Source organism: Rana temporaria, chromosome 6 (genome assembly GCF_905171775.1).
Source record: "Rana temporaria chromosome 6, aRanTem1.1, whole genome shotgun sequence".
NCBI classification, from domain to species: Eukaryota; Metazoa; Chordata; class Amphibia; order Anura; family Ranidae; genus Rana; species Rana temporaria.
This window is the reverse complement of record NC_053494.1, coordinates 207127609-207152143: the sequence shown is the minus strand read 5'-3', so window position 1 is coordinate 207152143 and position 24535 is coordinate 207127609. Positions and strand designations below refer to the sequence as shown.

The 24535-nt window shown below is 45.4% G+C and overlaps 1 protein-coding gene across 1 annotated transcript; it reads left to right on the top strand.

The window, feature by feature from the left end:
* The first annotated feature begins 1223 nt into the window (after positions 1-1223).
* LOC120944208 lies at positions 1224-20132 on the top strand. Its single transcript, XM_040358164.1, has 4 exons — positions 1224-2658; positions 11636-11695; positions 14772-14843; positions 19815-20132. The coding sequence occupies exons 1-4, from the start codon at positions 1457-1459 to the stop codon at positions 19924-19926; spliced, it is 1446 nt and encodes a 481-aa protein (XP_040214098.1). The 5' UTR covers positions 1224-1456; the 3' UTR covers positions 19927-20132.
* Positions 20133-24535: the final 4403 nt, after the last annotated feature.

Sequence of the window (24535 nt, the reverse complement as noted above, 5' to 3'; positions counted from 1 at the left end):
TGCTGTGGGGGCCCTCGACAGGAGGGAGGGGCTAAGAGTAACGAGGAGGGACCCAAAAAGAGGAGGATCCAGGGAAGTATAACATGTTTGTTATGTTTAAAAAAAAAAAAAAAACACACTTTACAATCACTTCAAAGTTAGTTATTTCCGGGTTCGAGGGGTCCAGCGCTGTGATTGGCCAAAGCATGCACGCGGGAGCCATCGGTCATGGCACAGCCCCGGAAGAAACAGGGCGCTCGTGCCGTTTCTTCAATGCACATGCTTCGATGATGTCGGCGCAAGGGTATATGGTAAATATCTCCTAAACCGTGCAGGTTTAAGAGATATTTACAGTACCCTACAGGTACGCCTTATAGGGCTTACCTGCACGTAAAAGTGGTGTAACTAGATTTATAACCACTTTAAGAATAGGTAAAAATCGTAATATCCATAATCTGGGCACAGATGCACTTTAAGCAGCCATATTGGCAGAAAGTGAGGTCTTTTTTTCCCGTGGATTTTTTTCCCACGGATGTTGGCTCAAACTTGTCTTGCATACACACAGTCGCACAAATGTCAGAAATTCCGAACGCCAAGAACTTGGTGACGTACAAGATTTATGACGGCACTATTAAAGGGAAGTTCAATACCAGTCGTGTTAGTAGAAGTTTGGTGAGAGCCTCATGCTTTTCAGTCCATTACAGCGTGACGAATGTGCTATCTCCATTACGAACACTAGTTTTACCAGACCGAGTGCTTCCGTCTTGTTCTTCATTCAGAACATGCGTGGAATTTTGTGCGTTGGAATTTCCCCCACATGATCGGAATTTACGAGAACTGATTTTGTTGTCGGGAAAATTTTGAGAACCAGCTCTCAAATTTTTGTTGTCGTAAATTCCGACAGCAAATGTCCGATGGAGCCCACACACAGAATTTCCGACAACAAGCTTCTATCGAACGTTTGTTGTTGGAAATTCCGACCGTGTGTACGCGGCATAACAGGGCTACCCATAATTCCATAATATAAATATCAACTCTCAAAAAAAGGTGCAGACTTTTTTTTACATTTTATATTTATTGGCAAAAAATTGCATCTAACGCAGGCCAGTGAATTTCCTCCAACACATGTTTGCACGATCCCCCCCAACAATACAGACAGTGCTTATAGGGGGATTCAGGCCGGCTGGTTGTACTCAAGTTAATTGATCGATTCAAATTGGTACATTCAGCCTACCCAAACACACGGTTCGAATCTTGGCAGCCTGTATTACTTTGAACCTGCCCTATACTAAGGCGTGTATGAAGAATTCTCTCTTTTTCTCGGAAAGCGAAACTAAAAGATTGTATTTATCGAACTTTATTAGACAAACATTACCTATGATAAATTGGGAATTTCCACGACAAGATCTATAAGACATATAAATATGCTGCACTGTAGACGAGACTCTCATGAGCTAGAAGAAAATAACTTGGAACAATGTTTAACAGGCTGTTGCATTTCTTTGTTGTTCCACTGAGTGAAGAGGAAATTAAAAAGGCAGACGAATGCAAACAGCGAACCCTGAATATCTTCAATGACGCTCTAAAGAAGAAGGACGCACTCCTGTTGGATAATCATGTTGAGTTCAGTGATCAGGAAAAGCCTGATGGCTTCCCTATAATCGGCACAGAGCTTGTGAAAGACCTGATCGGCCAACTCCAGAACGTTACATTTAGGAGAGGGAGATACCAAAGGATGAATGCTTATGTGCGTCCAACTGATGGAGATAGAATTGTATATCTGTGTCCGCAGTTTTGGCAACAGCATGAGTTCCTGCAACTCAACTCTCGTCCAGGCACCCTCATCCATAAAACCTCACTGTTACTTGGGTATAAGGATGCCATTGAGGAGAATACAGAAAAAGTTAAAAAGTCTCAACAACACAAGCTGTGCCCTATTTCAGCACTTCTCATTCAGATAGCATTTTCATTTTTTATGAATCATCAGGGGTCTTACATTTTTGGCTTCTATTCCTGCTGTGGGGAGACATCTAGGGATACAGTGTGTGAGAAATCCATAATGAGTTCTATATTAAGGATTCTATATATCAGCAAAGCCTCTCTTTTAAGCAAAGAAGAAGGTAAAATGGCTAATGAGGCTAAACAACGAGCCCTGAATATCCTCAATGATGCTTTGAAGAAGAAGGACAGCCTGCTGGTAGATGATCCAGAAGAGTTTAGTAAAGAAAAGAAGTTGGTGTTGTTTCCACTAATCGGCACAGATCTGGTGAAAGATTTGATCGGTGAACTCCAAAAGGTGACATTTAAGAGGAACAAAGATCCAGAAAATGAAACAAAAATGGTGGCCTATGTGAATAAAATTGCTGGAGATAGAACTGTGTATCTGTCTATAAACTTTTTTGAGCAGTCTGAATTCCTACAGATCAATTCCCGACCAGAGACCCTCATCCATGAGGTCTCCCATTTCTTGGGTTACGGACACACAATTAGGGAAAATGAAGAAAAATTGAAAACATCTCCACAGCATAAACTATGCCCCATTTCAGTTAACAAAATTGAAACAGCACTTTCATTTCTTATGAATCATAGTGCGACTTACACCGATGGCTCGTATTCCTGCTGTGGGGAGACATCCCGGGACACTCTCTGTGAGAAATCAATCATGACACAAAGATTAAGGTATGTGTCTTTTGAGCTAATTAGTTTATTTACCAATCTTCTATGGTTGTATCTTCCTGTAATTTAACCAGTTCAACTCTCACACTTCTGGGCCTTTGATTTGGCAACTAAATTGTCAATGCTTAAAAAAATGAAGTATATATTTATGGTCGGAGTCCTTCAACCAAGACAGATATGGAACCTGGTCAGCTGGTCTGTATGCCAAAAAAGGGGGCATACCCAAGATAAGTAATGATTGTAAATGAGGGATGCGCCAAAAGGTGCCCTGAAAAGGGGAATGGGTGGGAGGGTATTGCGCACTGGAACCGACAAGAAAGGCAGATGAGTGAGCTGCTTATATACCCCTTGAACCACCATACTGGCCTTCATATCTATGGTCGGACTCCTTCAACTGAGAAAGATATGGAACCACATAAAGACGCCACGAGATTCACAACATAACACAGACCTAAGGTGTGCCCTGGTCAGCTGGTCGGTACGCCAAAAAAGGGGGCAAAAATACCAGGATAGGGAAGTAGTATTTTATTGATCCTGTGACATTTACTGAGCAAGTTTGGTGAAGGTTTGCGACATTTCCACCCAAGGGTTCGGAATGTACCGGGCAAAGCAAGCAGATTTCCACCTGCTCAGTCTCCTGATGACATGGTCTGGCCCCCCCCATGCTGAGAACCCACTCCGATCCAAAAAGAATGCCAAGAAAACCGGCTGGGTTGAGGCCTAGGTTAGCCAGGAGGATACGAATGTGTCTAGTGAACGGCTTGGCACTCAGGGGGCTAGTAGGAAAAGGCAACAATGAGTTGGAGCCAGACTGGCTAGGTAGGTGTGTCAACAACTGGTTGAGGACCGCTACTGGGCACCAGTCATTGTGGGTCTGGAATAGCTTGATGTCGACCCTAGGGCTGGACTGTTGGGTGTTGGACACTGCTAGGTGTAGTACAAAGTTGTCTGGGAGACGGACCAGGTGGCACCTGCTCAGGACCTCTGTAGGTAAACTCGCCTGGCCGTAGGAAACCGTGGAAGGCTAAGTAGATAGACGCTTGTATGACCAGGCTGGGCAGCAATCCGAAAGGGGACCGTGAGAGGATGGCCAACATGTCCCAAAACGTGGCACTTGAGAAGGGTAAGCGCTTGCTATCGGCTGATGCTTCTGGATGCCACGTAGAATGGCTTTGACTGCATAGGCTGCAAACAAGGAAGGCTTTCCGGGGGGGCTGTATAAACAGAAAATGTTGGATGCCAGCCAAGTACATCCTGATGGTGTTATGAGACAATGTCAGCTGCATGTAACAAAACGACACGAAGGCCAGGACGTGCTTGATGTTTCCTGTCCCCAACCCGGGGTATGAGGCTAGAAACCCGCAGTAGGTGTTCCAGGCGGTGTGACAGGCCTTCAGTGTGTTGCGAGACGACTGGTTTATAAGATGGATAACGTTGCTAAGGTGTTCCTTCAGCCCATCGTCAGCTGCGACATAGGTGGGACAGGAGAAGTGGTCGTGTCGGCTCCGGGTTCCTGCCAGGAAAAACAATGTGACATTAAGGTAGGATAGCGTGTCCTCTGCGATATTACATTTGTCAGGTATGTATGTAGAGTGCACATTGAATTTATGCTGAAGGGATATCTGCACCAGCCTGTGTAGGAAGGACATGACGGTTAAGGACTTGGACCTGCCTTTGTTTACAATTTCAGCCATGGCCGGGTTGTATGTGGAGAAGACCACAGTTTGCCCTGTCCAGGTGTGACCCCCCAGACCTGAGCTGCGGCCACAATAGGGTAGAGTTCAAATAGGGAGGATGATTAACTAAACCCAGGGATCAGGAGAATTTCTTGTGGCCATGGACCTGCGAACCAATAAGGGCCAAATATTGCAATGAAGCCTGTGTAGGCTGCAGCGTCTGTCACTACGTGAGGTGACAAAACCAATGCTACTGGAATGAGCATAGATACGCCGTTCCAGTTTTCGAGGAACTCACCCCACATTGCCAGATCAGCGATTGCTGCTTGGTCCATTCTAAAGACTTGATTGGGGTCCTGTGCCTGAGAGAGGAAGACCAGGAGGCATGAAATGAAGGATTGCCTCTGAGCGACAATCCTCATGACAAAATTCAGCATCCCGAACAGGGATTGTAGCTGTCTCCTGGTACACCCTCGTTAAAGGGTGAAGGTGTAAATGACTGACCTGATCCGTGACAGTTTGTCGAAGGCAGGCTGGCCTGCATGGAGCAGGTGTGAAGAGTGATGCCTAGGAATGTGATGGACTGCATCAGGCCTTCCACTTTATGCTCAACTATGGGCATGTTGAGATTGCCAAATACCACTCCTAACTTGTCCAAGTCTGAGGGGAGGCTTGCTGGGCCATTCGATCATCAAGGTAGGAGATTACTTTCTGGCACTGCGTTTGGTGAGCTAGGATCCAGGCAAGGGATTGAGCAAAAGTGTTGGACAGTCACGAACTGCTCTTTGAGCCGAAGGGTCAGTTTAGTGGCAAAGTAGTATGAGCCTTTCCATTTGACGGTTCAATCACGGGTAGTAGTTTGAAAGCATCCAAAATGTCCGCCTTGGACAGCTATGCACCTGACCCTAAGCTACTGGTGGCCTGTATGGCTAGGTCGACGGATGCATACTTGAGGGAGAACTCTTGAGACGAAATTAGGGCATTTAAACTTGGAATGTGGGAAGAATGAGGCACAGATAAATTATAAACCAAGCAGTTTATTAGAGAACTTGTCCTTGACAAGCCCAATAGGGTTGACTCTCCAGGTGTCAAATGGTGACGATAAGACAAAGGGGGGGGGTAGGGAGGGGGTATGTGTTAAGAGTCGTAAAGATAAGAAAGGAAGAGAAGAGTTGCATACACAAGATCAGGTAAGAAAGGAAACGTGAAGGGCAGAACAAGGAACGACAGACGCAGTAAGGAAGATAATTGCGTTCTGGGCGACGAACGCTGCTGAGTGGAAATTTTGAAAACTCCAAAGAATATGGGGCAACTGAGATCAGCCAGGAGGTGACTGGCCAGCTTGCCGATAGCTCAGGTGCCCGGTCTGTGTCACACACAAAACTGTGAAACCAGAGGGCCAGGGCGTATTGGGGCGAGAAGCTGAAGTCTGGTATGGCCTAAGTAGGAATGTTGCGTTCTGTAGTACGTAAAGTATGTTCGGAATGCTAATTTACTGTCTACAAGCCTACTTTTGCAACCATGTCTGCTTAGGTGAAGGCAATGTCCTTCGAAAATAGTAAGTCGAGAAAAGGAAATGTGACAGTAGCCAGTGCCCGATGAGAAGCCCAAATTGTGCATGTGAGGCCTCGTACACACGACAGAGTTTCTCGGCAGAATTCGGCGAGAAACTCGGTCAGAGACGGATTCTGCCGAGAAACTCTGTCGTGTGTACACTTTCGGCCCGATGGAGCCGCCGAGGAACTCGTCGAGAAAATAGAGAACATGTTCTCTATTTTCTCGTTGTTCTATGGGAGCTCTCGGCCCGCCAAGCTCCTCGGCGGCTTCAGGGCTGAACTGGCCGAGGAACTCGATGTGTTTGGCACGTCGAGTTCCTCGGCCGTGTGTACGAGGCCTGAAGTCAACAGGGTGAAAAGGTTGCTGCAGGGTGATCTAAGGGTGGAACTCAATCAAACGGGAACCTGTGGAAAATGTGATGTGAGTCCAGGTTTTTTAACCTGGCGTGAATAGACCCCTAACCCCACCCCGCCCCCTGTGTGACTGAACCCCCCTTTGGGTAAACTTTTGCGGGCCCGTTGTGTTCACCTTTTTTTTTTTTTTATCGATTTTATTTTTTGTTCACCTTTTTTTTATTATTATTTTTTTTTTTTAACCTAAAGAAAAAACGTCCAACCTTGTGCACGATGGAACAACCTGAATTTGACTGACCTAAGGGAGAGAAGACCAACAAGAAAACGTGAGCGGCCGGGTTGTGTGCCACTGGAGACGATGAGTGGCCGGATCACACGCCACTGGATATGTGCTTGCACTAGTATGTTGCAAGAAAGTAGCCCAATGAGGCAGGTGAAAACAAGGACAGTAGAGAAATTGGAGCGTGTGTGGGGATGAACCATAGTCATGTTTCATCATATGTCGTGATTGTGTTTTCGTGGCAATGAAAAGAATTGTGCTGAGAACCTAGAGTATAGTATAAGTTGTAAATGAGTGCGAACGTACGTATGAATGGTATGAGTAAGGCCTGGGTGCTTGTGGCAGGTGCCTCGGGGGGAGACCAAACTGCAGGAAGCTGTGGTGTGTGTGAAAGATAAAATCGTGTTATGTCGTGCCGAAGATTAGAATCAGTATGTCGCCTTCGCGACCGAGTTTCAACTCAGGCTGTGGTAGAGTGTTAGGGTTGCCACCTCACCCCTCCAAAACGAATGACATGACGTATTGCCCACCAGAACCGACAAGGAATGCAGGTGAGTGGGCTGCTTATATACCTCCCGGACTCCTCTCATAAATTCATAATGTTTCCTTAGCGCGTTTCAAATGCCCTCTGAAAAGTAATTTGCTCTGAAGAGGTTAAACCTCTTTCCTTCTAATTTTAATGAGTGGCCACGTGTCTTGTTAAACTCCCTGTCGCAAAAAAAATGTTATCACTATTGTGGGTTCACAAGTACGATAGCAGAAAAAAACAGGAGTTCTTTCCTTATTGTATCCAAAACTAGAAAAAAAAATTTGGCCTGACATTCACTTTAAAAATATTAAAGCCAAGTGCAGCCAGAGGCGGTGGACAATGGCAGCCTGGATTACTTTACTGCCCTATAATGGAGGGTGTGTGAAGCAAACACTGTTTTTTCTCGGAAAGCGAAAGTGGAAGGTTGTGTTTTACTTTATTTGACAAACATTACCCATGAAAAATATTATGATGGGAATTTCCAAGACAAATTCTATAAGACATATAAATAAGCTGCACTGTAGATGGGACTGATATGAGCTGGAAGAAGACATCTTGGAACAATGCCAGACTGGCTGTTGATTTTGGTTCTTTTTAAACTGAGTGAAGAGGAAAGTAAAAAGGCTATTGAACAGTGGCGGGTGGAGCTCAAAATTTTTGGGGGGGGGTGCAAACAAACGAAAAAAAAAAATGAGTTGCAGCCTCACTGTGCCCATCAATTGCCGCCACTGTGCCCATCAAACGCAGCCACTGTGCCATAAAATTGTCGCCACTGTGCCATGCCATCAAACGCAGCCACTGTGCCATCAATTGTTGCCACTGTGCCATGCCATCAATTGTCGCCACTGTGCCATGCCATTGTCGCCACTGTGCCCATCATTGTCGCCACTGTGCCATGCCAAATGCAGCCACTGTGCCATGCCATTGTCGCCACTGTGCTCATCAATTGTGACCACTGTGCCATGCTATTGTAGCCACTGTGCCTATCAAGTGTCGCCACTGTGCCATGCCAAAGGCAGACACTGTGCCATGCCATTGTCCCCACTGTGCCCATCAGTTGCCGCCAGTTTGCCCCTAAAATGCCGCCAGATTGTCTGCTGGCTCTGATAGACACTTCCAAAGCCAACCAGCTGCCGTTATTCAGATGGATGGCCATCTGAATAGTGGACAGCGGCGACAATAGATTCATGCAATGCATGAATCTATGAATTGTCTTTCATTGGCGGTGCAGGAGCGAAAGGGGGCTGCACCGCCACTGCTAATAAATGTAAACCGCGAACCCTGAATATCCGCGTTGATGCTTTGAAAAAGAGGGATGAAAAATCCAGCTGAGTTCAGTGATCAGGAGAAGCTCAGTGACTTCCCATTAATCATCACAGAGCTGGTGAAAGACCTGATCAGCCAAAGTGACATTCAGGAGAAGGAGATCCCAAGAGATAATTGATTATCTACATCCAAAGAAAAGAGATGGAATTGTAATCTGTGTCCACAGTTTTGGAAACGTACTGAATTCCGGCAACCAAGCTCTCGCCCAGATGTCCTTATCAATGGAACCTCAATGTTACTTGGGTATAGAGATACTATTGAGGAGAAGTCAGAAAAGTTAAAAGGGTCCCAACAACACAAGCTGTGCCCTATTTCAGCACCCAGCATTCACTTAGCATTTTCAGTTTTTATGGTTCATGAAGGTTCTTACACCAATGGTTTTTATTCCTGTTGTGGGGAGACATCCATGAATACTGTGTGCAATAAATCCAGAATGAGTTCAGTATTAAGGCTTTTATATAGTAAGAAAGCCTCTATGTTAAGTGAAGAAGAATGTAAATTGGCAAATGAGGCTAAACAACGAGCCCTGAATATCATCAATGACGCTGAAGGACAGCCTTCTGGTAGATGATCCAGAGGAATTTGGTAAAGAAAAGAAGTTGGGGTTGTTTCCATTAATCGGCACAGATCTGGCGAAAGATTTGATTGGTGAACTCCAAAAAGTGACATTTAAGAGTAACAAAGATCCTGAAGGATAGATAAAACGAATTGCCTCTGTCCACCCAACTGATGGAGATAGAACTGTGTATCTGTCTATAAACTTTTTTTCCCTACAGATCAATTCAGGTGATCGCAATCTTGGCAGCGAAATTAGGTATTTGCAACATTTATTTTTCTAAATCACACTGTTAGATTTTAAATGTATTGATATTATGTTATAAATGTCTCTGAATCATTTGGTTTAGACATGGTAGCTTTGAGGGCAAACAAGGTTAGTTATGACGACAGAACAGCTGTTATAGCATAGGCCACATCTATTCTTGAAAGTCATATGTCAAGAAGGTGGGTGGAGATGTTAGTTAAATATACATAACTGGGCGTTAAAGCTCATCGCAACCTTCTTTGGAAACGAGCCAATTGTGCTTAGTTAGCTGTTTAACTTGTATAAGTATACAGGTGCTGAGCATAGTAAGGGAGGAAAATCCAGGGTCACCCAGGCCCGACGGAAGCCTCAGGGTCATCGGACTCTGCAGGAGAGATGGGAGAAAGATCAAATCATCGTAACATCTATTTCCTCCTTCTGTAACTTCTGAAGTATCAACCTGCATTGATGTTCTTACCAGCTGTAATCAATGTAAGCATAAGCTGTCTGTTTGCTGTCATATCGTTGGAAGAATAAAACATCGTATAATGAAGGAATTTATGTCTGAATATTTTGGAAGCAACGCCTGGAGAGGAAGAGGTTTTGACACATTGCATGACACGTGTTAGAGGCATATGTCCATTATGTCCTCTCTGTTCTATATGTTCTATCTCTGTCACCTCTCCTCCCCCTCTCCCAGCATCTAACACACACACACACAGGGGGATACATTCAGGAGAGGGAGATCCCAAGAGATAATTGCTTATCTACATCCAACGAATAGAGATGGAATTGTATATCTGTGTCCACAGTTTTGCAAACTTTCTACAATAGGCGGCAGTGCTGATGGTGTATACAGGTTAGAGTGGCTTAACAACTACTTTAACTGGGCCCCACCTTACAAGATCTTACAATCGAATAGGGTGGGGGCAAGTGGTACAAAATATATCCAAGTTCTCCCCTCCTTTTCAGGTTATAACTGGGGGATGAGTTGATAGAAGTGATAAAATTCAGTTAAGATGGCCATGGATGGTTCAAATCTCAGCCAGTTCAGCAGGGATTGGCCGAGGTTCAAATCATGTATGGGCAGGCTGAATGTACCCAAGTTGATCACTCAATCAACTTGGTTACATCCAGCCTGTCGGATTTTACATGCGATTATTGCTAGCGGTAATAACGCAGTTTCTTTTTAAAATTTGGGACCCCACACTTTTTTTTCTGAATTTTCTATTGCAGAGATTCTTTAGTTTACATTTCAGCTCTCATCGGGGAAGCCCGCTGACAGCTGATGAATCGGTTGTTAAGGACGCGGCCACTGGCTTCCTGGCTTGCTCCTCAACAACCAGCTATTCTTCACACAGAATTCAAATCGGTCAATCATTTTTCGACCGATCTGAATTCGAATCGTTCTGAAAATTTCATCAAAATGCATTACTATTTGATTTGGTGATTTGGATACAGCTGAATCTCTGAATAACAAAAATTCATCCGAATTTACATTCACACCAAAACAAATTGCTCATGTCTAAGGAGCATTACAGGTCAGACCCTCATCTTTACCTGATGGTGTCTGGGTATGGTTCCTCAAGGCACAACTGGGAACTCCGGCATTCTGGAAAGGCGCAAAAAGGGGGCTGCAGTGGTAGCAGTTGGGAAACTTGCTAGACGTTTTGTGAAAAGGAAAAAAAGTAGTCCTGCTTCTCTCAGAGTGTGGACAGAAGATGTTGATTATGTAAGGACTATAGCTAAAAACGGAGGCTTGCTGGTAGTGGGAGGGGTTACATTAGGACTGCCCTTTGGCATACCTCCCAACTTTTTGATATGGAAATGAGGGACACCTATCAGCAAAAGTATGAAGGCATAGGACACACCCCTTGCCACACCCCCTTAAAGGAGAATTGTACAAAAAAAAACGAGATTGGTTAAACCCACAAGTGCTTTTTTTTTTAACCACTACTATTCCTTTATATTGGCTTTTGGAATTTACAAATGCAGCAATTTAGAAATCAGATGAAAGGTTTAGTGCTGGAAAACACTTTTTGATGGATAAAAAGTGCATTTTATATACATCTATATAGATCAGACCAAAATGAGGGACAAATGAGGAGGAATGAGGGACAGAGGGACATTGCTCCAAATCAGGGACAGTCCCTCGAAATCAGGGACAGTTGGGAGCTATGCCTTTGGCCACTTTCCAGTTCTCTGAAGGCAGCTGCATAACCCATGGTCTAAGACTCTGCTCCTGTGTCCTCCAATGTATGATTAGGAAAATAAAGTTTATGATCCAGCATCAATCACAGGGTCAGGCAAGGTGATCCACGTCAATGAACCGTCACCCGCAGACCTGTATGCTCTTGACTCCCATCACTAAATGACAATGACGTTACCTGAAATAAGTTCACCAATCCTATTCAAGATGTTATGTATCTGTTTTTTTTTTGTTTTAAATCCTATTAGGAAGATGAGAGAGATATTGCACCGTACTGGAGAGCCACTGGATCTTCCTGAAGTACCGCAGTGAGTTTATTTGTGAATTGAGGCTCCAATTTTCTTTCATGAAAAGTCAGAATGAGTGCAGATAGTTTACATTTGTTTTGTTTGTTTTTTCATAAATTTCAATATTAAAGTGATTGTAAAGCTTTTTTTTTTTATATACATGTTATACTCACCTTCTTTAGGCAATGGTATTTCACAGAGTGGTCCCTTTTGTCCTCTTCTGAGGTCCTCCTCTGATTCTCCGCTGTTCCTCCTAACTGAATGCCCCCCCAAGCAAGCTGCTTGCTTTAGGGGCACTTCTCCGGGCTGAATCCTGAGCTGGGCTGTGTGCGTCTATAGAAACACCCAGCAAAGTTTAGCTCTGCCTCCCCACTCCCTCATCCCAGGATTTGATTGACAGCAGCAGGAGCCAATAGAGTCCTGTGTGGAGAGAGCAGTGCTGGATTGAGATTGGGCTCATGTAAGTATTTCGTTTTTTTTTTTACCTTCATGCAGAGAATGCATTAAAGTAAAAAATATAAACACAGAAAATAATAATTATTAAAGTAAAAAAATCTCATGCCTTTATAACCACTTCAGGTATTTAGCCAAACACATAGATGAAATACATATAAGGGTGATCGGGGGTGTTTGATCGCTCAGTTCTCACTGAAGAGGCAGCAGGGGGACAGAAGCAGCAATGGATCGATGCTACACCCACCTAGGTGAGTATAAGTTTTATTTCTTTTTTTAAACGCCATATTTATCTAGGGATGGGCTGGATGTTCGAGTTGAACATAGTTGTTCATAGAACAAATGAACATATGGGGCGTTCGTGGCAAATTTGAACGCCACATAATGCACTGCGTGCCCCCCCAAAATCCACACTAGTCCCTTTGAGTCTGACATTTTAAGGGGAACTCCATGCCTAAATTTAAAAAAAAAATTGGCGTGGGGTCCCCCCCCCAAAATCCATACCAGACCCTTATCCGAGCATGCAGCCTGGCAGGCCAGAAAAGGGAGGGGACGAGCGAGCACCCACCCCTCCTGAACTACACCAGGCTGCTTGCCCTCAACACAGGGAGGGTGCTTTGGGGTGCCCCCCAAAGCACCTTGTCCCCATGTTGATGGGGACAAAGGCCTCTTCCCCACAACCCTGGCCGGTGGCTGTCAGGGTCTGTGGGGGGGCTTATCGGAATCCCAGATCCCAGCCCCCTATATGAATGGGTATGGGGTACATCCTACCCCTACCCATTCACCAAAAATAAGTCAAAAAGTAAAAATCACAACAGACAGTTTTTGAAATTCCTTTATTAAAAAAGAAAAATAAAGTGTCCTGTGATTTTCAATCACGCCGCCTGAACGCGTGCCGCTAAAGTGTTCGGGTGTTGTTTGAAGAAAAGGTGGCAACCCTACCACTAGGTTGTGGCCTGCAGTGGATTTCTCTAGGGTGACCCAGATCTTTTCCCTTGGGTTATAATGCTAGTTAAGAATGTGGACTAACGCCATTGCCTTATAATACACAGAAGTATCAGGCAGGCCTAGTCCCCCCATCCTCCTTAAATCTGCCAATGCTGCTTCTAAATGGGATTGTGGACTTCATTGTGTAGCTGGCTGGTAGGAAGGTTTAACCCCTTGGCACTGGCCGCATGCAAAAGTGCACCCTTTAAGTGCCTGGGCGCAGAAAGGCCGCATATTTGTGTGAATTGAGGTCAATACAGCAGTGCTGAGTGTGTGCGCCCTGCATGCTCCCGGCACAGTTACCGGTGAAAGATCACATGACTGACATGGCAGCCAATCACAGCGGTCACGTGAACTAAAACCCCGCCCCATCCCCTGGCATCCTAAACCTCCTAAAGGACCGGGAGGTGCATGCGTGAAGAGGTTAAAGAGGTGGTCCAGCCTACCACGAAAAATTTAAAGTCAGCAAATACTGCAGATGGTGACTTTTAACCACTTGGCACCCAGAGTACGTCATATGACATCCTGGGCTTTGTGGTGGTATATCTGAATGATGGGTGCAGCTACAGGCATCATTCAGATATTGCCATTTTCAGCCGGCGATTCTCTTCAGCATAAGAACGATCATAGCTGATGCCCAATCCCCCCTCCCCCCGCCACCCTCCGGTGCTTCTCCCGACTCCGGGTTGTGATCATAGAGATTTCCGGTGGAACAGATGGTCACTGGAGTCTCTATGACCGTCAGAGGCTGGGCACGATGTTATGACGTCGCGCCTGGCCTCTGCATTCAAAAAAACGGTGCCGTTCGGCTGTGAAGCTGTGAGTTTTTTTTTCTTTTTTTTAGGCTTCCCAGCCTAGTGGTGAGATGTTGGGTCTTTTTAAACCCCCCCCCCCATATCTCACTGTAAAGAGGTCCCGTCATGCCATATTCCTATAACAAGGGATGTTTACATTCATTGTAATAGGAATAAAAGTGAAAAAAAAAATATTTTATTTTTAAAGTGTCAAAATTAAAATTAAAATTAATAATAAAAAAAAGGGGGGAGGATAAGCGGAAGTTCCCCTTTTGAGTGGAACTCTGCTGTAACAGCCTATGCTGCTATACTCATATGGGACACTTGCTTTTCAACCTGTCTAAGGCCTTGTACACACGGTTGGACCAAACCGATGAGACTGGCCCGTCGGTCCGTTTTCAGCGGTTCACCTCTGAAGTGGCCTAAAGGCCTTATATGCGTACACACCATCAGTCCAAATTCCGAGCGGGTCAGAAAGCGGTGACGTAAAACACACGACATGCTGAATAAAACAAAGTTCAATGCTTCCAAGCATGCGTCGAATTGATTCTGAGCATGCGCGGGTTTTGAACCGATGCTTTTCTGTACTAACCATCGGTTTGGTCCGATTGGGCAGCGGTCCATCGGTTCGGTTTTGAAGCATGTTTAGAAATTTTGGACCGAAGGAAACCAGACCGATAGCCTATACACACGGTCGGTTTGGTCCGATGAAAATGAACTTCGGTTCATTCTCATCGGACCAAACCGACCGTGTGTACGGGGCCTAACAGATGAGGCTGCCCAAAAGTCAACAATGGAGGCGCCCACATTCATTGATTTGTGGACATTATGGTGTGTTATATTTATGATGTATTCTCTTTCAGAAACCTAAATGAAATAAGTGACTTCAACAGACTGGGTTGCTTAGGGATGATGTTGTTGCTGGAAGAGATAAGGTGAGTCCATATGTAGATGGTCACTTTTTTGTATGTTCTAAGCTGGCCATAGATCATCAGATCTCTCACTGAAAATGAAGAGTGCTTAGAGTCAGGGCCAGCCCTATGATGGGACCGGGTGGTACCATGGGTACCAGGCAGCACTTTTAGGGGGGCAGCATACTGATGCCCGCCAGCTCCGCTACCCAAATACAATTTATGTCCTTTTTTCCCCACAAATAGAGCTTTCTTTTGGTGATATTTGATCACCTCTGCGGTTTTTATTTTTTGTGCTATAAATATATATATTTTTTAACTTTTTGCTATAATAAATATCCCCAAAATTTAGAAAAATATACTATTTTCTTCAGTTTAGGCCAATATGTATTCTTCTACATATTTTTAGTACCAAAAAAAGACATTGTGGCCGCCGGCAATTCACAGGTTTCTTTATACTCCTGGATACATGTGTAGAGCCATGGCAGGTCCTTTTATACGCCTATATGCATGTATAGAGCCATGACAGGCCCTCTTTATACATGTATAGAGCCATGACAGGCCCTCGTTATACTCCTTTATACATGTATAGAGCCATGACAGGTCCTCTTTATACTCCTATATACATGTATAGAGCCATGGCAGGTCCTCTTTATACTCCTATATACATGTATAGAGCCATGACAGGTCCTCTTTATACTCCTATATACATGTATAGAGCCATGACAGGTCCTCTTTATACTCCTATATACATGTATAGAGCCATGGCAGGTCCTCTTTATACTCCTATATACATGTATAGAGCCATGACAGGTCCTCTTTATACTCCTATATACATGTATAGAGCCATGACAGGTCCTCTTTATACTCCTATATACATGTATAGAGCCATGACAGGTCCTCTTTATACTCCTATATACATTTATAGAGCCATGGCAGGTCCTCTTTATATTCCTTTACATGTAAAGAGTCTCGACAGGTCCTCTATATACATGTATAGAGCCATGACAAGTCCTCTTTATACTTCTTTATACATGTATAGAGCCATGACAGGTCCTCTTTATACATGTATAGAGCCATGACAGGCCCTCGTTATACTCCTTTATACATGTATAGAGCCATGTCAAGTACTCTTTATAGTCCTATATACATTTATAGAGCCATGACAGGTCCTTGTGATATTGCTTTACATGTAAAGAGTAATGACAGGTCCTCTATATACATGTATAGAGCCATGACAGGTCCTCTTTATACTCCTATACATGTATAGAGCCATGACAGGTCCTCTTTATACTCCTTTATACATGTAAAGAGCCATGACAGGTTCTCTTTATACATCTATAGAGCCATGACAGGCCCTCTTTATACTCCTATACATGTATAGAGCCATGACGGGTCCCCTTTAGTTATCATGATATAAAATAATGAATGTGGGGGCCTTTTGGTTGGCGTGATTTTTTTTCGGGGGGGGCAGCGTTTTATTCTTGGTCCCAGGCAGCACAATGTCTTGGGCCGGCACTGCTTAGAGTTTCTTTGTAAATAAAATACTTGTTTTCACATTTTTTTCAACCTTTGCAACCACTTCCTGCCTACATGTGCCCCAGCGATAGCTGCATCGCATTTCTCAGGGCCCGTTACCTAATGGTGACAACAGTAAAACATGCCTTGCAATGTGTGTCGGCATGGCTGCTTGTACCCTGTATTTATGCTTTTTTTTATTTTTGCTCATGCAGTCCTAATATTTACACCGCTCTATCATACAGCACAGCCCTGTCTGCCAGGATAAGACCTGATCTTCCTCCGCTGCGATTGGGAAATACTTAGACCCCTTTCACACTGGAGCGTATAAGCGAAAAAAGACTAAGGGGCAGATCCACGTACATCGGCGCATTGTTGCGGCCGGCGTAGCGTATCTCTGATACACTAGGCCGCCGTAACTTACAGCGTAATTTCCTTATCCTCAAAGAATTTGCGCAGTAAGTTACGGCGGCGTAGTGTATCTTTGGCGGCGTAAGGGAGCGCGCAATTCAAATCAATGTGATGGGGGTGTGTTTTATGTAAATACATTGTGACCCGATGTAAATGAAGTTGTTTTTTAACGGCGAATGCGCCGTCCGTGGGGGTATCCCAGTGCGCATGTTTGAAATGAACCCGGAACAAGCCAATGCTTACGACGGTGACGTCATTCTACGCAAATCCCTATTCGCGAACGACTTGCGCAAACGACGTAAAAAATTCAAAATTCGACGCGGGAACGACGGCCATACTTAACATTGAGTACGCCTCATATGAGTGAGTGAAAAATTTCTCCTAAATATATAGCAGGGGTAACTATATATGTATAGCAGGGGTAATTATACGCCGGAAAAAGACGAACGCAAACGACGTAAAAAAAAGCGCCGGCCGGACATGCGTTCGTGGATCGCCGTATCTAGCTAATTTGCATACTCGACGCGGAATTTGACGGAAACGCCACCTAGCGGCCGGCGGAAAAATGCACCTACGATCCGACGACGTACTAAGACGTACGCCTGTCGGATCGAGCCCAGATGCAGTCGTATCTTGTTTTGTAGATACAAAACAAAGATACGACGCGGAAACTTTGAAATTACGCGGCGTATCAATAGATACGCCAGCGTAATTCTTCTGTGGATCTGGCCCTAAACATTTAGAAAACAAACAAAGCGTTTTTCATAGTTTGTTATAAAATTTTGCAAACGGGTACCTTTTCACCTTTAGTGATGTGCGCTGATGAGGCGGCACTGATGGGCACTAATGAGCCCATCCCCACATGCCAAGGTCCTCGGCTTACACTCAAGTCACCTTTTTGCGCCTGATCTCCCAGAATTTGTTGTTTTTATCTTCGTTGAATGCATGGGTGTGCGCAGCCTATTGCATTAGGGTGTGCACCCCCAAAGCTCCAACACATATGCATTTGACATATTTACCGGCCTCTTCCCTGCTTTCCATCCTGAAACAATGGGAGGAAGGGGGAGCAAGGGAGCACATGTGGGACCTGGGCACCAGAAACAGGGAAAGGAGGGGTGGCATTTATTAGTACCGATCCCCTATATTTTCCTCCTGTGGCAGCTGAATGTTGACAAAAGGGAGAGGAGGAGAAGCCTACTTTCAGCTGCTGCAGGAGGAAAATACAGATCGGTTCCACTAAATTCCACCCCCGCCACCTCTCCTGTCCAGGTTCTGAGTGTCGGCAAGGAAGGATTACAGTTTACCTGTCACCTGCCCACCATTGACAGTTTGCCAACCCCAGGATTAGGCTGTGCCCAGGCACACCCCTTGAGCACTCCTATGGTTGGATGATACTTTTATGTTTGTTGGATAATACTTCATTTTGGTATATTGATAACGCTGTTTAAATGCCTTTGTTCAGGTTAAACCAGAGCTTTGCTGGCTTTGACCGATTTTGTACAATAATTGAAGTGCACTGCTTGGCTATGGCGTACTGAACTGTCTTCATTTTTATCCAAAGAAAACTTTATTAAAGTAAGCTTGCTGGGGTAAAATTGCATTAACAACATTTTTGTTGTACAAGTAAAAAAAAATAAAAAATTACATTGGCCCAGATTCAGAGAGCAATTGCGCCTGCGTAACCATAGTTACGCAGCGCAATTGCTTAGTTGCCCGGGCGTAACGAGTTCCCCTTGATTCAGAGAGCTCGTTACGCCGGACTGCAGCCTAAAATCTGCGTGGCATAAGGCTCTTATGCCACGCATATCTTAGGCTGCATTCTAGCGATGACCGCTAGGGGGCGCTCCCATTGTGATCAGTGTATAGTATGCAAATTGCATACTAACACCGATTCACAACGTTGCGCGAGCCCTGCGTACGCAAATTACGTAGTTTGCGTACGTCGGGTTTCGCGTAAGGTTGCACATCCTAATAGCAGGCGCAGCCAATGCTATAGGATACCCGTCGTTCCCGCGTCGCGACGTTCGAAATTTACGTGATTTGCGTAAGTGATTCGTGAATGTCGCTGGACGCCATTCACATTCACTTTGAAGCAAATGACATCCTTGCGACGTCATTTGCCGCAATGCACGTCGGGAAAGTTTCCCGACGGAGCATGCGCTCTACGCTCGGCGCGGGAGCGCGCCTAATTTAAATGATTCCCGCCCCCTACGGGATCATTTACATTAGGCGCCCTTACGCAGGGCAAGTTTACACAGCGCCCCCGCAATTTACGGAGCTACTGCTCCGTGAATCGCGGGTAGCGCAGTAAATTTGCGGGGGCGCAGGGCAAAAACGCTGCCCTGTGCCTCCGTAAGAAAGGGGCAAATTCTACCTGAATCTGGGCCACTGTTTCCTTGCACAATCAATACCAGAGCCTCCGGATTCTGGTATTGATTTTAAAGGGGGAAACCCCGTGCATAAAAAACAAAAAAAATAAACATAAGCCCCGCCCGGCCTAAAATTTTTACCAGATCCATCGGATCTGCTACAGATTTTAAGGGGGTCTCCCTCAAATCCATACCAGACCCTTAATCTGGGCACACAGCCTGGCAGGCTACATGCTCTCAACATGGTAGAGGGTATTTCCTTGTCATGTAATGCCGGCCATAGACGGTTCGAATCTCAGCCGGTTCAGCAGAAATCAGCCGAGATTCGAACCATTAACAAGCAGGCTGAAAGTGAAAGTTGATCGATCGATTAATTTGGGTACAACTAGCCTGCTGGATTCGCTTGCAATGATCACAAGCGGCTGCTATAGCCACTAGCGATAATCGCCCGTTGTTGCAGGAAAGAAATTTGCACGGTCTATGGCCTTCCTAAGTGAAATGGGCTGGTGACATCACTTTGTTAACAAACATGGACAGTTGGAAGCGGTCATGCACAATAGCGGTAGTAATATCACTATTATACATGACGTTCAGCTCCCTCCAAACAAGTAAATGTTTCTCATTACATTATGTAAAAGTATGCTTTAAATCTCATATTTTCACTTTTTTGTTTCCCTACACCGATGCCTTTTCACAGCCTGTTATCCATTATGGAAGATTTCTTGGAGAAACTCAACAGCATCACAACCCGGCCACAGGTGGGCGCTGTTCCGGACGCTTCTTTGATCGCACTTCCAAGTGCAGAGTGAACATGTCAGAGACTGGGCAAAATAGGACGTGGATGCCTGAAACTCAAAAACACCTACAAGAAAGAACGGTTTTGTTTGTGAACCTCTGCTACACACACTGCTCAACTAAAAGAGCAACTAAAAAACTCTCCGAGCTCCTTATGAAGCTGAGAACAGAGGGTATGTGATCACTTGCAGTGGCCAGCCGCCAACAAACTGAAAAAAAAAAAAAACATCAATTGCAGCCACTATGCCCATCGAACACAGTCACTGTGCCCATCAAACACAGCCACTGTGCCCATCAAACACAGCCACTGTGCCCATCAAACACAGCCACTGTGCCCAATCCAACGCAGCCACTGTGCCCAATCCAACGCAGCCACTGTGCCCATAAAACGCCGCCACTGTGCCATCAAACGCTGACACTGCCCATCAATTGCTGCCAGTGTGCCCATCAACTGCTGTCAGTGTGCCCATCAATTGCCGCTACTGTGCCCATCAACTTCCGCTACTGTGCCCATCAACTGCTGCCAGTGTGCCCATCAATTGCTGACACTGTGCCCATCAACTGCCACTACTGTGCCCAATTGCTGCCAGTGTGCCCATCAACTGCCGCTACTGTGCCCATCCACTTCTGCCAGTGTGCCCATCAACTGCCGCTACTGTGCCCATCAACTTCTGCCAGTGTGCCCATCAACTGCTGCCAGTGTGCCCATCGTCTGCAGCTACTGTTCCCATCAATCGCTGCCAGTGTGCCCATCAACTGCCACTACTTTGCCCATAACTGCTGCCAGTGTGCCCAATATGCCGCTACTGTGCCCATCAAATGCTGCCACTGTGCATCCCCCGCCTGCCCAGCACTTACCTTGTCTCGGTGGGGCAGCGGCTAACGGCAATGTCCTCCATGCTCCTCGATGTCTTCTCCCATCCTCTGCTATGATTGGATGCCTGAAAGGCAGCGTCCAATCACAGTGCCTGTGATTTCAGCCAATGAGGTGACAGGTAACAGACCCGAGCACCTGGTTGACTGAGAGGCCTTCAGTGTTAGGAAAGTGAATGAATATTCGCTTTCCTAACACAACACTGACTGAACAGCGAATGCACAGCATTGCGCCCGCTGCCTATGGCTCTAATCAGGTGCTTCCAAAAAATACCCCCCGCTGCTGTAATTCAGGTGCCCAGCGCCTGAAAAGGGGTCGGGCACATGAATAGGGGGTGGCAGCGGCAACCATAGATAGATTCATGCATTGCATGAATCTATCTATGGTGAGAGACAGGTGGCAGGAGAGAGGGGGCGGCGCCCATGTGCCCCTTATGGACGCACCGCCACTGCAAGTATGGCGAGTTTACTATTGTTCTATGCTAGAAAAGCCATCACCACTTCAATGGAAGAAATCGGCCCCACCAACGAGTACTTTCTACAAGGACACTTATATCAAGCATGGTCTAAATGGCTAGCAGAGCAGTCCACAGCATCATTTGGGGGGGGGGGGGGGGTGTTTCTGCTTGACCGTGTAGTCAAGCAGACGTTTATTTTCCACGATATGATTTTCTGTGAGTTTTTGATTTTCTACTGGATTATTAGACAAATGTGGGAGCAGGAAAGAGAGAAAAGAGAAAAAATACAAAAAAAGGGGAAAAAAAGAAAGATGATAATTTTTCTGAACCTATTTCCACCAATCAAGGTGACACATACTTGTTAACCGCTTAAGCCCCGGACCATTTTGCAGCTAAATGCCCAGGCCAGGTTTTGCGATTCGGGACTGCGTCGCTTTAACAGACAATTGCGCGGTCGTGCGACGTGGCTCCCAAACAAAATTGGCGTCCTTTTTTTCCCACAAATAGAGCTTTCTTTTGGTGGTATTTGATCACTTCTGCGGTTTTTATTTTTTGCGCTATAAACAAAAATAGAGCGACAATTTTGAAAAAAATTCAATATTTTTTACTTTTTGCTATAATAAAAATCCCCCAAAAACATATATAAAAATTTTTTTTTCCCTCAGTTTAGGCCGATACGTATTCTTCTACCTATTTTTGGTAAAAAAAATCGCAATAAGCATTTATCGATTGGTTTGCGCAAGATTTATAGCGTTTACAAAATAGGGGATAGTTTTATTGCATTTTTATTAATTATTTTTTTTTTACTACTATTGGCGGCGATCAGTGATTTTTTTCGTGACTGCGACATTATGGCGGACACTTCGGACAATTTTGACACATTTTTGGGACCATTGTCATTTTCACAGCAAAAAATGCATTTAAATTGCATTGTTTGTTGTGAAAATGACAGTTGCAGTTTGGGAGTTAAACACAGGGGGCGCTGTAGGAGTTAAGGATCACTGTGTGTGTGTTTACAACTGTAGGGGGGTGTGGCTGTAGGAATGACGTCATCGATCGTGTCTTCCCTATAAAGGGAATGACGCGATCGATGCGCCGCCACAGTGAAGCACGGGGAAGCCGTGTTTACATACGGCTCTCCCCGTTCTTCAGCTCCGGGGAGCGATCGCGACGGAGCGGCTATAAACGAATAGCCGCGCCGTCGTCCCGGATCGCTCCCCGAGGGAACCCGACCGCCGCACGCAGCGGAGGGGGTCCCGATCGGACCCCCCACCCGCTAGAAGGCAAGGGCGTATATATACGCCCTTGTGCCTGTCCGTGCCATTGTGCGGACGTATATAGGCGTGCGGCGGTCGTTAAGTGGTTAATCTAGTTTCTTTCACAATATATGCACAGATGACCGGTGTGTGGGCCGCCTTGTGATTTTCTTTCGGTTGTGTGTTATTTGTCTGTACGTGTTTTTAACACCATAAAAAGATAAAAAATAAAATTTCATCCAGCGTTTTTCTGGCATTTTTTTTAACTTATAGTGTGCATGAAGCCTTATGCCACGTACAGACGATCGGACATTCCGACAACAAAACCGTGGATTTTTTTCCGACAGATTGTTGGCTCAAACTTGCATACACACGGTCACACAAATGCTGTCGGAAATTCCGAACGCCAAGAACGCGGTTGTAACGGAATGACCCGTGACACCCAGAGACTTTAAGGATGAGGGGTACTCCTGTGCCAGCGTCACTAATGACTCTTGGGTCTAGGGTCATCCTGTGCCCCTTTTGGGCATAGGGTGACTGAGAAATATTAATTATGGATTACATGAGTTGGGACATTACTGATAATTCATGTTTTGCAGGATATCTTGGAAGTTGTTAAAGTTTGACTCCAAATGGAGTGTTTTCATTCAATGTGAGGAAACATGCTTTTGGAGGTGTTAAATGTGTTTTGTGTAACAGGTGAGGGGAACTTGTCAAGCTGTAGTAATTATCCCCTCTAAATGCGGAGACGGGACGTCTGGGAGATGACTAATAATTAACTCAACGGAATGTCATTGTCTAAGAGAAGGTGTATTGAAGCCCCCCCAGTGTGTGATGTGTGGGTGGAGTTTCTTTGTCCCTGTGATTAACTTTAACATGCTTGTACTGTATATAAGAAAGCTAAGATACCATTAAAAGGGTTCATACATTTTGAAACCAGTAACAGAGCTTGTCAGTCTCGTTATTCTGGGAAATGGAATGGGATCGTGCCTGTCGGATTGTGCAGTGTTAGATGAGCCGACGTGGGCGATGGAATGGGAGTATCGTTGCGACCGTAAGGCCTCGTACAGACGACCGAACATATCTGCTGAAACTGGTCCGTGAACCAGTTTCAGCAGACATGTTCGGTCGTCTGTACGGCCGAGCGGACAGGTTTCCAGCGTACATTTGTCCAGCCGACCGTTTTGCGGCGGACAAATGTTTCTTAGCATGCTAAGAAACATGTCCGCTGGAATCCTGTCCGTCGGACATGTTCGGTCGTCTGTACAGACTCACCGTACATGTCCGAGCGGCCGCCATCCGTCGCATGCGTCGAATCACTTCGACGCATGCGTGGAAGCATTGAACTTCCAGGGCCGCACACGTCGCCGCGGCGACGGCGTGGCCATGTCGCGACACGTCACCGCGTTTGTTTTCCGCTGGGATTTTGGTCTGATGGTGTGTACAGCCATCAGACCAAAATCCGGCAACGGACATGTCCGATGAAAACGGTCCGCGGACCGTTTTCATCGGACAGATCCGCTGGTGTGTACGGGGCCTTACAGTGGTGGCACAGCGGTGTCGTACAACACTATGACGAGCCGAGATCAATGAAGTTCAATGATTCTGCGCATGCGTTGAATTGATTCCGAGCATGCGTAGGATTTTAGTGCGTCGGAATTGCATACAGACTATCGGAATTTCCGACAAGAAATTTTGTTGTCGGAAAAATTTGAGAACCAGCTCTCAAACATTTGTTGTCGGAAATTCCGACAGCAAATGTCCGATGGAGCCTACACACGGTCGGATTTTCCGACAACAAGCTCCCATCGTACATTTGTTGTCGGCAATTCCGACCGTGTGTACGCAGCATTATTCCGTTTTTGTAATAGGGTGATTGCATTTACCGTGATTATACCCTTGGTAAGCAGTCGCTCCATTTGGTGGCCTGCCTGTTAGACTTGTTTATTGGGGTTTTGCCTATAATACTTTGGGCCCTTGATTGTTGTATTGGAGGGTGCATCTAGGGTTGCCACTTTTTTTTTTTTTCACATAGT

Bases quoted from the DNA above. Each gene is read 5' to 3' on its own strand.
- LOC120944208 (XM_040358164.1), top strand. From the start codon at position 1,457: ATGTTTAACAGGCTGTTGCATTTCTTTGTTGTTCCACTGAGTGAAGAG. The intron at 11,696-14,771 runs GTGAGTTTATTT...ATTCTCTTTCAG, and splicing joins GATCTTCCTGAAGTACCGCA to AAACCTAAATGAAATAAGTG. The intron at 14,844-19,814 runs GTGAGTCCATAT...GCCTTTTCACAG, and splicing joins TTGTTGCTGGAAGAGATAAG to CCTGTTATCCATTATGGAAG.